This window comes from Lissotriton vulgaris, chromosome 12 (assembly GCF_964263255.1).
Source record: "Lissotriton vulgaris chromosome 12, aLisVul1.2, whole genome shotgun sequence".
Classification (NCBI taxonomy): Eukaryota; Metazoa; Chordata; class Amphibia; order Caudata; family Salamandridae; genus Lissotriton; species Lissotriton vulgaris.
In genome coordinates this window covers 801,720,934-801,735,691 of record NC_141700.1, presented here as the reverse complement: position 1 = coordinate 801,735,691, position 14,758 = coordinate 801,720,934, and the positions used below count along the sequence as shown (strand labels likewise).

At 51.7% G+C, this 14,758-nt stretch overlaps 1 protein-coding gene across 2 annotated transcripts in view; it reads right to left on the bottom strand.

Moving 5' to 3' along the window:
- The window catches only part of PLD2 (phospholipase D2), a 476,181-nt gene that overhangs the window by 152,138 nt on the left and 309,285 nt on the right, over positions 1 to 14,758 (bottom strand). For both annotated transcript variants that reach the window (XM_086946231.1, XM_086946232.1), the window contains exons 7-9: positions 8,469 to 8,534; positions 1,988 to 2,046; positions 902 to 994 (exon numbers count right to left, since the gene is read on the bottom strand). In XM_086946231.1, coding sequence (XP_086802357.1) covers positions 902 to 994; positions 1,988 to 2,046; positions 8,469 to 8,534 — 218 coding nt within the window. The remainder of the gene's footprint in view (positions 1 to 901; positions 995 to 1,987; positions 2,047 to 8,468; positions 8,535 to 14,758) is intronic.

The following is a 14,758-nucleotide window of genomic DNA, read 5'->3' as shown; positions in this document are numbered from 1 at the left end:
TAGACAAGCTACTGAATGAGTCATGGGAAACGTAGTGCAAATCTAATGTTTTTTAAATGTTTGTTCTACACACAATCCCTTGAGTGAGGCCCATGGTCGCCTGAAAGAGTTACTGGATTAGTTTCATGTTCTCGTATAGTCATTTGTATACTTCACTGATCACCCGAGAGGGCTTCCAGGCGCTTGAGCAGGTGTGTAGGTGTGAGCGCCCCAAGGTGCTTATAAGAAGCGACAGGTGGCTTTTTGCAGAACTCAAGGATGAGAAGGAGGCTCTGATGTGTGGTGGGAGGTCGGAGGCTCTGATGTGTGGCGGGAGGTCGGAGGCTCTGATGTGTGGAGGGAGGTCGGAGGTTCTGTTGTGTGGAGGGAGGTCGGAGGCTCTGATGTGTGGCGGGAGGTCGGAGGCTCTGATGTGTGGAGGGAGGTCGGAGGCTCTGATGTGTGGAGGGAGGTCGGAGGCTCGGATGTGTGGAGGGAGGTCGGAGGCTCTGATGTGTGGCGGGAGGTCGTGCCATGTCTTGGGTGCGATGTCGGAGAAAGAGCGACCTCCAGTTTTGCTTTTGCGGATGTTGGGAATGTGTGCGTGTGAGGATGAGGCAGAGCACAGGTGTCAGGTGGGTTGGTGAACTTGTATGCAGCTGTTGAGGTATTCTGGTTGTGTGTTGTGTGGGGCTGTGTATCTCTCTGTGAGAAGTTTGAATTGGCTGCACTTGTGAATGGGGATCGAGTGAAGCTTCCTGAGGTTCGGTGTGATGTGGGTGCAGCATGAGAGGTCAGATACGAGTCAGCGGTGGTGTTCTGGATGGTCTGGATTCTGAGGAGGAGAAGTTTGGAGATTCTGGCATAGAGAGTGTTGGCGTAGTCCAGCCCGCTGGTGTTGAAATACGGGTCTAAAACCAACCTCTTGGACCACCGGTAGCAGATCTGGTGGTGGCCGATGCACTGGAGACCTTGAAGCCTGTGTCCACCCGACCGTTTCAAGATGGCGCCTTCCCTGCAACAGCAAAAGGGTTCGAGTTACATTTCATCTGTATCACAACAAAGTCAGACCCACAACCTCCAAAGGGTAAACAGCCTTTACAACAAAACTTTTACAACGCACTACCATTACGACGCAACCATTACAACGCAAACCATTACAACGCATTGCGCTGGGGGGCGCTCTAGGATAGGGAATAGATTTAATTTACTATCCAACACCTTCCCTACTATCCACTGGGACTGGAGTTGGAATAGTAAATTAAACTATTCACTATCCAGCACCCCAAAGCGCTATGCGTTGTAATGGTATGCGTTGTAAAAACTGCGTTGTAATGGCATGCGTGGTAAAAGCATGCGTTGTAACGTCATACATCCCCTCCAAAGTGCAGCCAAGAGGGACCGTGGCGAAACACTAAGGCTCTAAGACCTCAAATGAAACTGCATTTGTGATCAAATGAAACGAAGGAAGACAGTCGTCCATCAACGCAGAGTCGATAAGGACAGGAGGAGGCATTATTATATACAGCAGTAGCATAGACATTATTTCAATTCACTGAGCGTGCTCCTCTGCACGGATCTGCGGATGGCCAGGCTGTGCAAGAGACCTCAGAAGAGCGCTCTGTGTTGGTTTGTCGATGATCATCTGACCATTTGGGAGTGGCCACTGACAACTAGGAGACCGCGTTAGAAAGCGGTTCTACCTCCTCTTACAACCAATGTGTAGTTATAAGGCTGAGAACAGCAGATTTAAAAAACATAAGGGGGGGAATAAGTGGGCTCAATCCCAAAGTGACAGTTAACTGTGGTGAGGCGCACGTTTCAAAGAAGCAGAGGTGAGGGAGTGGGGTCTAAACCCACCCAAACAGCTGTGCACAGCAGCAGCGGAAACACTTCACCGGATCACATGCACTTTGCAGGACCCTAGAAGATGCAGTCTGGGCTCCCCAGCTGTGAGAGCCTCTGCTCTGGGACATTAGTGGTGGAGAGAAGACAAGCGACAACTTACAAGCCCTTGGGTCCCAGGTCTGGGATGAACGAGAGCTGGCTGACGTCCAGGAACTCCGTCTGGAAGAGAAGAGAAGGGAGGGCAGTGAGAGAAGTGACCGGTCTAGGAGCACGCTACTCACGGCGATGAAGGCGGGCACCAGGGGATGCGTCTCCTCGCTGACCAGCCACCAGGGCGCAACGGACACGCTTTAAAGGTACCATGGTGGCTGGTTGCTGGGGTGGGGGCTCAGGCTGGGCCCTGTGGTGGGACTGGGGAATGGTCACCCGATAGGGGAGGGAGTGGGTTCGCGCTCTCTTCTTCGAGGAGCTATTTGATGTCTGTTCTGCTTATAGCACTCAATGTCTGAATGGTTTATAGTAGACGCTCCCATGAGCCATCTATCCCTACCTCAAGGCGCTCCAGCTGGGACTACTAGCAAAAACACCAAACAATGAACTCTTCCCTATTCACCTGCTGCTGCATATGTGTAAAATAAAGGCAAAGCAGAAAATATTTCACAATAACTTGGTTCTGTCTGAATACACTTCCAAATGCTTTGATGTCTGATGCGCTCTTCTATCCAGTAAGGAACACGAGCCGCAAACTGGCTCTAACCAAGAGGTACATGCTTTATGGGCACCCCCATTGGCACATCTTATGGGGAACCCCCTCTGTTACGTTTGATGGGGGAACCCCAGTGTAAAATATTTGATTAAGGAACTCCTAGTGTTAAATCTTTGTTGTTACATGTGTTATGGGGCCCGCCCCAGTGTTACAAGTTTTATAGGGCTCCCCCAGTGTTACAAGTTTGACGGGGGCCCCCCCAGTGTTACATGTGTAATGGGGACACCCCCAGTGTTACAAGTTTTATAGGGCACCCCCAGTGTTGCATGTGTGATGGGGGCACCCCCAGTGTTGCCTGTGAAGCTCTGGAGAGCTGTACACCACTAAAAATCCCGCAGGGCCCGTGAAAGAGCAGTATTGGACCCGCATTAGTGGACGTCTTAGGGGGCACCCCCAGGGTTACAAATTTTATAGGGCACCCCCAGTGTTACATGTTTGACCGGGGCATCCCCAAAGGTACATGTTTGTTTCTCTCTTCCATTCACAAATTAACTTCATTGGTGCGCGCCTGCCACCTGGTGGCTATTCTGTTAAGTAAATTCAGGGCACTGATTGAAATGTGAAAATGAGTAGTTTTGGGGAGAATGCCCCCCTCCAATAATCAATGGGACACCTTCCACCAGGGAACGCATCATAATTGGGGGGAAATGTTGCATGTTCTATACAAGGTCATATGTAAACCAGCACTGTCTGAAGTTCGTTAGCCTTCTAATTATGGATGCTGGAAGGCCTGGCACAACGGAATCTGCATTCCCGCCTCCACCCTGCCTCCTCCCAAGGCCAGTGCCTTAGGAAGTCGGGTCAGCCGTCCCGGTTAATGGCCTTTCATTTCAGGGGATCTGATGCAGTTTCAAGACATTTTTAGGTCTCGCCTGTCGATGGGCATGCGCATCGAGCAAGCGAGACTATGGGGGCTTATCCACTCTTTATCCAACTTGCAAGGAATCGTGGCGATTCCTTGCAGTGCCCGTGACTTTTAAGCTCAATGCGCATGCGCATTGAGCTTAAAAGCGCGTGCACATCAGTTCCCTCATCCGCACGTCGCATTTCTCCTCCCCCCCTCGCCCCCTCCCCTGCCCGCCGTGTCGCATTTCTCCTCCCCCCTCCCCTTATCTGCCTTCCCTGTCTGTTCCCTCTCCCCGCTCCGCCCCCTCCCCTGCCCGCCGTGTCGCATTTCTCCTCCCCCCTCCCCTTATCTGGCCTTCCCTCCGTCTGTTCCCTCTCCCCGCTCCGCCCCCTCCCCTGCCCGCCGTGTCGCATTTTTTTTTAAATCACCACTTACCCCCTAACCCCCCGCCAATGCCAACATTGACGCCGTGCTGGGTGTTCCTCTTGTTATTGCATTGGTTTGAGTCACAAAACTTCACCCGCGGAAAAAATATCTTACATCTAAGATTAAGAAAGGAATTTTTCAGCACCAACATGTACAATTCACCCACCAAAGTGAGTTTTCCGGAGATTTCGCTCCGCGCATCGTGCAGTTGCAAAACAATACAGCAACAGAAGCATCACAACCTTTGTTTACTGTGACGCATGCCCGTCCTTTCCTGTCATGGCCCCTTCCTCCATTCCTCCTGTAAGCCCTCCACTCAGCCCCCCGCCCCCCAGGGTCCACTCAGCTCGAGTCCCCTCAGCGCCCCAGGTGCCCCCTCCGGAAAAGCGCTTTGTATTGTTAAAGACGCGCTGCTGCCGTACTTCTGGGGATTGTTCCTTGGATTTCCAAAAATAGGCCCAGTCGTTTAAAATAAAAGGTTACAGAATACGGCTTCCTCTGCTACTTCCTGTTTGTGTCATCCGAACTCCGACCCCGTTGATTTAGTTAAGATAGGGGCCCGCGGCACGGCCGAGTTGGACTGGTGCTTCATCTCTCACGCGCATAGTGCCCACAGCCAGCCGAGGCACTTCAGTGAGCTGCGTGCGCTGTGATTTCGACGCCTCCGTTAAGATCGAGGAAAGCGGGGCTAGAATACAATATGCCTGGATTTAATGCTACAAACCAGGGCGCGCCAAGAGGTGTGTCAGGGGCCGGGAACTCTTCGGTTCCACGAGCGAGCGCCAGACCCTGCTTTCACTCACCGCAGCTCTCCCTTCTGTCCATCCCAGTTACCGACATTTGTGTTTCTCGCCCTTCTAAGCCTTGAAATGTCTCCTTCTCTCCTATCCGTGTCCCCCCTGCCCATTATCAATCTAATCCCACCACTCAATGTTTGAGCCATCCACGTGCTTCACTTTATATCTCTCTCTCTTCCGTCCTAAAGCACCGGCAAACACCAGCACAAATGAAGCTCCCTTCTGCATGTCACTGTCCATCTCTTGTCCACATTCGTGCCTCCTCTTCCTGTTCACTTCCCAAGTCGCCCTTTTTTATTGATTGATTGGTTCACATTCCATCCCACCCTCCCAGCCAATACCTAACACTTTCTCCCTCAAACTTCTCCTATTTTGTGCTAAGAGCCCAGTGTGAGAGGAGGGAGTGAAAACTGCAGAAAGAAACACGAACAAGCATTGGAAAAGAAAACAGGTCTGGCGTTGGCCACCAGCTTTCTGCCTTTGCCAATGCTTGTTTTGTTTTGTCACAGGTTTTATACAGCGTTATTGTTGGGGAGCTGCAGGACCCTCAAGAATACATGAAAACAGTGGGTAAAAGCAATACATATTTTTTTTGTTACAAAAAGCACACATTGCCATAGCAGTCCCTGGCACTGAAGGAACTACTTTGTGTGTCTTCACCCTTACTCACCCTCAACCCCTCACCCTCACCCTCACTCACCCTCACTCACCCTCAACCCCTCACCCTCAACCACTCACCCTCACCCTCACTCACCCTCAACCCCTCACCCTCACTCACCCTCAACCCCTCACCCTCACTCACCCTCAACCCCTCACCCTCACTCACCCTCAACACCTCACCCTCACTCACCCTCACCCTCACTCACCCTCACTCACCCTCAACCACTCACCCTCAACCACTCACCCTCAACCACTCACCCTCACCCTCACTCACCCTCAACCCCTCACCCTCACTCACCCTCAACCCCTCACTCACCCTCAACCCCTCACCCTCACTCACCCTCAACCCCTCACCCTCACTCACCCTCACTCACCCTCAACACCTCACCCTCACTCACCCTCACCCTCACTCACCCTCAACCCCTCACCCTCACTCACCCTCAACCCCTCACCCCCTCACCCTCACTCACCCTCAACCCCTCACCCTCAACCCCTCACTCTCACTCATCCTCACTCACCCTCAACCCCTCACCCTCACCCTCACTCACCCTCACCCACCCTCAACCCCTCACTCACCCTCACCCTCACTCACCCTCAACCCCTCACCCTCACTCACCCTCACTCACCCTCAACCCCTCACCCTCACCCTCACTCACCCTCAACCCCCCACCCTCACTCACCCTCACTCACCCTCAACCCCTCACCCTCAACCCCTCACCCTCACCCTCACTCACCCTCACTCACCCTCACTCACCCTCAACACCTCATCCTCACTCACCCTCACCCTCCCTCACCCTCAACCCCTCACCCTCAACCCCTCACTCACCCTCACCCTCACTCAGCGCAACCACAGCATCTTCACTAAATATATTTAATAAACTTCAAGCTATTGGCAATATAAAATAAAATCCATTTTATTTACGTATTAATTATAAAAAATTTTTTAAAGCCATTGATTTTTTTTATATCAATACATATAAGTCACATATAAGTCCCGTTAATACAAAACATGTTGCTTTACAAATGCTAGAGGTGTCACATTTACAAAAATTATAACTATTGGCTTTGTAAAGAAGAAAGCTATTAATTTAGCTATTTAGAAAAAACAACACATAAATAAAAAACAAACAAATAAATAACACCTATAGCTCAAACTTTACTACTGCGAGACCTATTGCATTTCCAATGCTTGTTAGAGCTTCCTCAAGCTCAAAATGGTGTCGTTTCCAATAGGACCCGGATCCCCCAGCATGCTCCACGCCCGCTTTCCCCACCAAACAATCAAATCTTGAGAAAGTGGTGGGTGTAAAAAGGCCATGTTTAATAACAAACACATAAACATGACATATGATTATTATTAACATTATCAAATTATGAGCAACACATCATTTTATTATTCAAACATCTTAATAACTAGTTTTATGCATTATTGACATTACATTTGCTCATAACTTCCTCTTCATTCCCCCCAGCACCAAGGGGCCCTCTGGTTCGCCTCCCCTCAGGAGAGATGCCCACGCAAGGTGCAGCCCACCTGCGCCCCTGAGCGATGGGCCCCAGCCCTCGGGTCCTTGTCTGCCATTTCCAGGGCCCCACCTCTCGTCCACAAGGCTGCCTAGGAGGCTCGTACCTGTCTCCCTAGCCTCCCCAGCAAGTGGTCTCCATCCCCCTGCGGAGAGCTTACCTTCTCTCCCCTCAGTGCTGGCCTAGGGAGTGCGCAAGGCGGACTCCCGTCCATTTTGCAAGTCTATCAGTGGTTGAATGTCTCTTATCCGCAACGCACCCATCTAACTACTGCCTTAAGGGGACGGGTGGGCGGGAGATTCAAGCTAAATTAAAGAAAGGGGGCATGGGTCGCGGAAGGGGGTGTAAGCAGGTCCGGTGGTGGCGCGGAAAGAGGTCGAGTACTGGGTGGCCCTGACCTAAATAGGTCATGGCCTCTGCCCCCACGCCCCCACCGGACGTGCGTCACCCCCCCCCCCCCCCCCGCCCCGACCCGGAAGGACTTCCCCGGCCGGCCGCCCATAGGGCAGCCGGCCGGGCGTGGAAAGAGGTCGAGTACTGGGTGGCCCTGACCTAAATAGGTCATGGCCTCTGCCCCCACGCCCCCACCGGACGTGCGTCACCCCCCCTCCCCCCGCCCCCCCCGCCCCGGAAGGACTTCCCCAGCCGGCCGCCCATAGGGCAGCCGGCCGGGCGTGGAAAGAGGTCGAGTACTGGGTGGCCCTGACTTATATAGGTCATGGCCTCTGCCCCCACGCCCCCACCGGACGTGCGTCACCCCCCGCCCCCGACCCGGAAGGACTTCCCCGGCCGGCCGCCCATAGGGCAGCCGGCCGGATATTCTGGCCAATGGTGATGCGGCGTGGGCCGGGTCGCCGGGCCCTAAAGGCGGGCTCATCTAGCCTCGCCCTTCGTATACTTCTCTTTTCCAATGGAATTCATGGCTGTGCTTCGCTTGCAAGAAAGTGTCACTCTCAATGGGATACACTTGGTTGTGGAACAGCACTCACAAGTACACTGAGACCTTGACAATGACACACTTATGCCATCTGAAACCGTGGCAGCGAAGTCCTTATTGGCATTGCTTCCAACTGCAAACCTCAACCATAACACACATTTGACCAGCTCTAGACGTATCCGCAGCGATCCATACGCATAAGTACACCCAAACCTTAAAGATGGCACACATATGCAAAACGTGGCAGCGAAGTCCTTATTGGCATGACTTCACACATCAACAATAAAACACCTCTGCCATATTCTAGATGATGCATCACAAGGGTCCCAGTGAACACCGAAGAGGGACCCTTGAGCGGGGGCGTCCGCAGGGACGCTGCTGTCACACATCCTCCGGGGGTCCTCTTGTGTCTACACACTCACCACCACACCACAAGGTCTGCGCCTTGAGACTCTCATGGGTGAGTAGCGCGCTTTATAAACCCCTGATCGATCGATTGATTGATTGACACTGTGAACGCGCACATCATTTCTATGCTGGAAAAGAGACCCTTCTATGCCAACGCCGCCGTTCACAGCAGGTGCGCGCACAGAGCTCTGCACCTCGAACAGATCACACGTCTTGTGCGAGTGAGTCCGGGAGGCACCGGAAGCGCCCCCAACGGGGAATCAAAGAGGCACTTACCATGGCGTGGTAGTTCCGGTAGAAAGACTTGGTCAGCAGCGAGTTCAGGTACTCCTCCATTTGTTTCTGAAAACAAAGCAAACAGCGAGTCAGGGGAGTTGTGACTGAACTAATTGAACAAGCATTTACAATGCAATAGGTCTCGTATTTTTAAAGTTTGAGCTATTGGCATTGTAAATGACAATGCCTTTTATTCATATGTTTTTAAAACCTGCAATCGGTGTATAAACACGCACCTTAAACGTACAGTCCTTGCTTACAATGAGCAAGGCTGGCAGTACAAGAGACTGCCAGCCTTGCTTCTCATAAGCATGGGCTATAAGTACAAAGTGCTTGTTTACGCACCGATGCAAATTAATAAAAGGCATTGTCATTTACAATGCCAAAAGTTCAAACTTTAATAATGCGAGACCTATTGCATTGTAAATGCTTGTTTGAGATGCGCTGTGGCACTAACATGGTAAGTGTGCCCTATGTGCAATAGGGCCCTGGAGGCGACTCAGTTCAAAGTATGCACTATAGAAGAGTAACATGCCACACGAAAAGAAATACAGAAAGACAACACCCTGCAAATAGCTTATTTAACCTTGCATTCCCTGAGTGTTAACAGTGTGAAACTAAATCGCTGCCATGGATTTTCTTAATGATTTTTGCAATGAATTGATCAGTGTTTTTGCTAGAAAGGTTAGGGGCATGAATATAGGGCCCGATTCGAATCGTTTCAACGTCCCTTTTTATTTACTACAGAGTTTGAGATCCAGAGGGACCCAGCCCACTTAAAGCCCGGCACTGGGACCCGCTTTCGGCTCAAGAAACATCTGCTATAACCAGAATGTGGTTGGTTCGCACCCAATGACATCACTCACTCATTGTCTCAGTAAAAGTTATAGCTGCCTTGTCGGAGAGTGCTGAGACTTCCCTATCCGTCGGGAGTGGCAGGCAGCCCTCCTTTTGAAATGATTGCAGAGATACAGAGACGCGCTAGCACTGGCTAACACAACTACAGTAACCCTGGGGTGAGGTGCCAGTATCTCCCCTTAAGAAGCCGAGCTCAGCCTGGTAGGTGAATGGTCTGCTTCCTTTAGTGCATGGGAGAAGCAGTGATTGGTTGCTGTGTAGAGCAGCTCTGCTCCTGACTTTGAGCACTGCGGCAGACCAACAACAGCTGGGTCTGCCCCTTTCTGCTGAAAAAGTGTCACATTCACCTCTTAGGAAACCAGCAAGTCCACGTGCTCCGACCCTACCTAAAATTCAGGCAGCACAGGCATATGGGAATTATAACAAACATTGGCAAAACCACAAGTTCTGGCTTTAACGCGCTGCCGCATGTAAACACAGACAAATGAAGTTTGCATGTGTTGCATGCACAAATGCTGTTTAGGCAGTCAATGCTGGGAGGATGGGGGTCTCTGAGGTGAGCGAGAAATACTCCTCAAGGTGGCGCCAAAGAAGACTGTTTGCATATTTTAAAGCATTATTAAAAATAGGTTTTGCCGAGAACTGTGCTATCAAGCCTAACAGAATAAGGCTAAAACCTTTGATTAGTTCATGCCTGTTGAAAGTATCTATGACGCAATGTAAGACCTACTACATACATGTGTGAATCAACAGAAGTTGATGTCTTGGTTATTTTAGCGGAGCACCTACTTTTTAAAATAATATATGCCTAGTCATATAGGGGAAACTAGCTTAAAGTTATTTTATGCTGACATATTTTGTTCACTCCTGCTGCTTACAGCCGCATGCATAGGAAAGCAATTTAAAATTCGCTACCACATGCCCTGTTTTCCGTCTAGCTTCGCATCCCCCACTTTGTTGAGTTCTGTTTTTTTTCCTGTTAGTTTTATATATTGCGCAAACTCGGCCCAAGGTCGACACCAGTTGCTTTACAGACGGACACATTTATTTTGTTAGGCAGAGGATGATTAAGTGATTTGCCGAGAGTCACAGGGTGTGGAGCGTCCTTGCCGAGACTGGAACCCCCGCTTTGAGGTATGTTGTGAATTCTGCTGTGTCTATGAGGGTGCCTGAAGTCTGTGTATAGTGTAAGAGTGTCTCTGCTGCGTAGACTGCCTGCATGCACTCGAGGGGCTGAGCTGATGCCATGTGGGGCTCCTCTGCTCCTGCGGGTGCGTGTCGCAAGTGACTTGCGTGCAACTTACAGTCATAAAGCAAGCAGGTACATGGATGCGCCTGTACCAGCAGACGTCTTGTTGCAGCACTGGGCAGGCGCAATGCGCATCGGAGCACGGACGGACCACAGATGCAGGTACACTCGGGCGTCCAGCACACCGTGACTGGCATGTTCAGACACACATACAGCGCTGCGAGTACCGACACAACGCTGTAACTAGATGTTATCACTCAATTAAAAGTAGCGTCTTTTTTATCAGCTGCTGAATGATGAGAGGTTGACTCGACAGTGGATGCATTCGAATCTGTAACCTCAGATTACACACAGGTCCCTGCAACCGGTGCATTACCGCCAGGTCTATCTTAGATGCGCATGCTGAATAGGAAGTGCGAGGTGTGCTGCACTGGGCCGCTTGCAGCACAGAGGATGGTAACAGGCTTGCCACGGTTTCAGAAGCGCTGTCGAGGGAGATTCATTGCCCTTCCCCAGTTTCACCCACCCTTCCCAACTCACCTCCAAACTTCACCATTAGAAACATCCTGCCTCCTCCGGGGGCAAGCCTTGATCTCGAGCAGGGCCTGGCTGAGCTTCAGCCTTGAAGGGCGCACTGTGCTTCTCGGCGGTGCGTGGCCCAGACCTCCCCTGCCTCCCATCAGGAGCAGGCCGCAGGGCGGACCCGTTCCTCGGCACCCGTTTCCACACCAACAGCCTGTTCTCGTTCTCACCAGATGGGTTTTACCTCCAGAGAGACACGGAGCTGGCAAAATCGCCCCGAAAAGGGCTGTAATTTGGCCCCGGGAGTCGGGGGAGGGCGCTGTCCGAGCCGGCCTGCCTGTGTTGAACACATCCATTTCCCAGCAACAGGGAACGGATCGCGAAGAATGCGCAGGGACTCCATGGAAGAGGCCAGACCTGTACGGTGGCAGCCATGGGGGTGATGGGGGCGCAGCCCCGGGCTCGGGTTGGGAAGAGTCTGCAGGGCTGGTGTTGGCGTGTGCTTCTTTGTTCGACGACAGCCCGGGAGGGATTTTGCTTTCAACAGATGGACAGGGTTATACATTTATTTATTTTATAGAGCTGAGAATAAATCCGGCAGGGCTTAATAGCGCTGTACTGAACAGGGGTGTGTAAACATCAAGCAGGAGGGAACAATGGGTTGAGTTCTGTGCATAGCAAAGCACGTGCCCCAGCCGCTGACGCTTTGCATATTCATGTACAGCGCTGAAATATACGGATTTGTGGTAACAACAACAACAAAAAAACGCGGCTGATACAAGCGGACACACCAGTTCATCTGCATAAATGTTGTGGTAGTTTCATAATACACTGTAACACGGCCACCTAATGGGTGTTTATTCAGAGCCATGAGCCTGCTGGAAAAGGGCGGGTACTTCGGCTCGTGTGGTGACATCACTGCGGGGCCGCCTCCTTTGACCACGCCCCCTCCCGCGGCTCCGTGACGGGTCCAGTAGAGTGCACGTAAACCTTGGCCGAAAAAATGCCAACCGCGGCCAGGAGTGCGCCCTGTGGGTTGCAAGCGTCCAGCGGGGACCCTACAGATGCCCCGCTGTTCTTTCTGTCCGGTGGAGAAGGATTTCAGCCCGTGATCCCGCGAGCTCAGGAACGCGACATCGAGGACTGCGCCGGGGGTCAGGCTGTCACTGGAAGGTAAGGAGCAGCGACGCAAGCGAGTCTGCTGTGCCCGGGGAAGCGTGTGGCTAGGGTGGAGCACTGAATCGTGGTTGATGGTAGAAGTATGATGCGTGCGACAGGGGAGAGCAGACAGTGGGGACTGGGTCTCTGTGTGCGCATGCGCTGGAGCTTTCCAGGAGACAGCGAGCGCGTTCGCGCGCGCGTGGCCTGCGCCGCTCGCCTTTTGCGAGATGCGCGCTGCCAGGTGCTGTCTCCTGGGAAGCAGAGTCAGTGACAAAAGATCTCGGCGAGACAGCGCTTACGCGCTGTATCGCTACGAGACCTAAAAAACATACAGGTAAAAAGGGAAAACAGTGTGTGACTGGAGGAAAAAGAAAAAAAGACTGCCAGCGCAATACTGAGAGGTAGTCGCACATCATACTGTACTCACAGACCCACTCCTTCCCGAGGGTCTCCTCCTGCAGCTCACAGACCCCTCTCCTTCCTGAGGGTCTCCTCCTGCAGCTCACAGACCCCTCTCCTTCCAGAGGGTCTCCTCCTGCAGCTCACACACCCCTCTCTTTCCTGGGGGTCTCCTCCTGCAGCTCACAGACCCCTCTCCTTCCCGAGGGTCTCCTCCTGCAGCTCACAGACCCCTCTCCTTCCAGAGGGTCTCCTCCTGCAGCTCACAGACCCCTCTCCTTCCCGAGGGTCTCCTCCTGCAGCTCACAGACCCCTCTCTTTCCTGGGGGTCTCCTCCTGCAGCTCACAGACCCCTCTCCTTCCTCTTGACTCCTTGGACCCCCGCCAATGGAGGGACCACACAAGCAACCCTAAGCACACCCAGGTGGCTCCGCAGGAGGCAGGCTCCCCCCTAAGCGCCCCGGGGTCCCCTCGACCAGAACAGGTCTGGTGGTCTGTCACTGGGAGACACAGCCTGAGATGGGGTGTCTGATGAGCTGCGGGAAGGAGCTGGGGTACAACCAGCAGTGTGGGTTAAAGGGTGTTTTCAAAGGTGGATTCCCAGAGTTTGTGCCACCGAAACGATGAGCCACCCAGAGCCTCGAAAGACCATCGCGTGATCAAGATGGTGCCCACATTTAAAAACCCTGATTAAGCCACGTCCTCTCTGCTTCTGAAGAGGGATTTAAGAGGAAAACTAAAAAAAACTCACTACACGAAATCTAGTTAGACTTTTGAGGAAAAGGGGGTTTTGGGAAGCATGCTAAGTTTAAGGGAAACCCCTTAACGTACGGCAGAAGAGAGCCTGGAATTCATGTATAGTCGAAGCAAAGGTGACAGTAACAAGTAAACTTCTTCCAGGTCACCAGGTTCATGGGACTGGTGACCAGTGCTTGAAAAGGCTGGGAGTGGAAAGAAAGATTAGAGAAGTTAGAGGAGTAGAAGAATGCATCTTCTGTCCAAGAGCTCAAATCGTCTCCCTTGAGGAAGGAACGCGGCTGATCTGAGCTCGTGATCGTCTGCTGGTGCACGTAAAACATTACAATAGTGCTCTCTGTGGCAATCCAAACTCTCTCCTGGAGAAATGCCAGGAGAACTTCCAGCAACAGAAAAGATGTCGGACAGCAAGATGTTTTGTGGAGATCTGGTGAGGTCAAGTGTCTACTCGCAAGGACTCGTGAGTCGCTCCCCAGCGTCCTCCATAAGTGATTTCCAATAACTCTCGAGCGGCGGTGAGGAGAGTGGACCGACTAAGAGGTCAGATAACAGAGAACAAAGCAGAGCATCTCTGCGGAGCTGTAGTGACCCATCAGGAGCACTCAGAGTCTGAACAGGGATCAGAAGAACGGGACAGTTGGAGCGGAGAACTGACCGTATTCAGACCTCAAAGAAGTAGGATCTTGACACAGGAGACCACGAGGCACAGGGTATCTGAAGTATGAAGTGCTGGTGTGTGAACGGGAGAGGAGTCTCATGCAAAATGTAGCAGAAATGTCCAGCCACCACTCGAGTGTCAGGTTTATGTGTTTTACGGTAGGATTGGTGTTAGGAGGTTCACGGTCTGAGAAATTTCTGGTCAGTTCTGTGCTCCTCACAGAGGCTATATAGGAGTAAAATTCCTGCCATCCCCTTTAAACATGGGTCATTTGGCTTAACCCTGGTTGACAAATTTAACTTGACTATAAGTCCATAGTATATGGTGTAGGAGATACACCCCGGGTCTGGAGGTGTAAAGACACTTGTAGACTGCAGCACTTGTGGTGCCATCGGCAGAGATGGCCTGTAAAACCGTGCTTTAGGTATATCGCGTGTAGCCTGACTGCAGCAGCTTAAACATCTGACGTTAAACCTGTCAAAATAACCTCTTTTGCCAGGTCAGATCCCTTCATTTAAATATTAATAAGTCACCCCTAGCTACATCTTCATTCACAATGCACGCTGACTGACATTTAAAAGTGTAAACTGTAAAAAATGGAAATAGGCATTTCGCTCCTGACTAGGCCCCCAAAAGGTATTTTCACTGGCAAGGCTACAGCTAAATCTTATAAAAGTTTAAAGTACA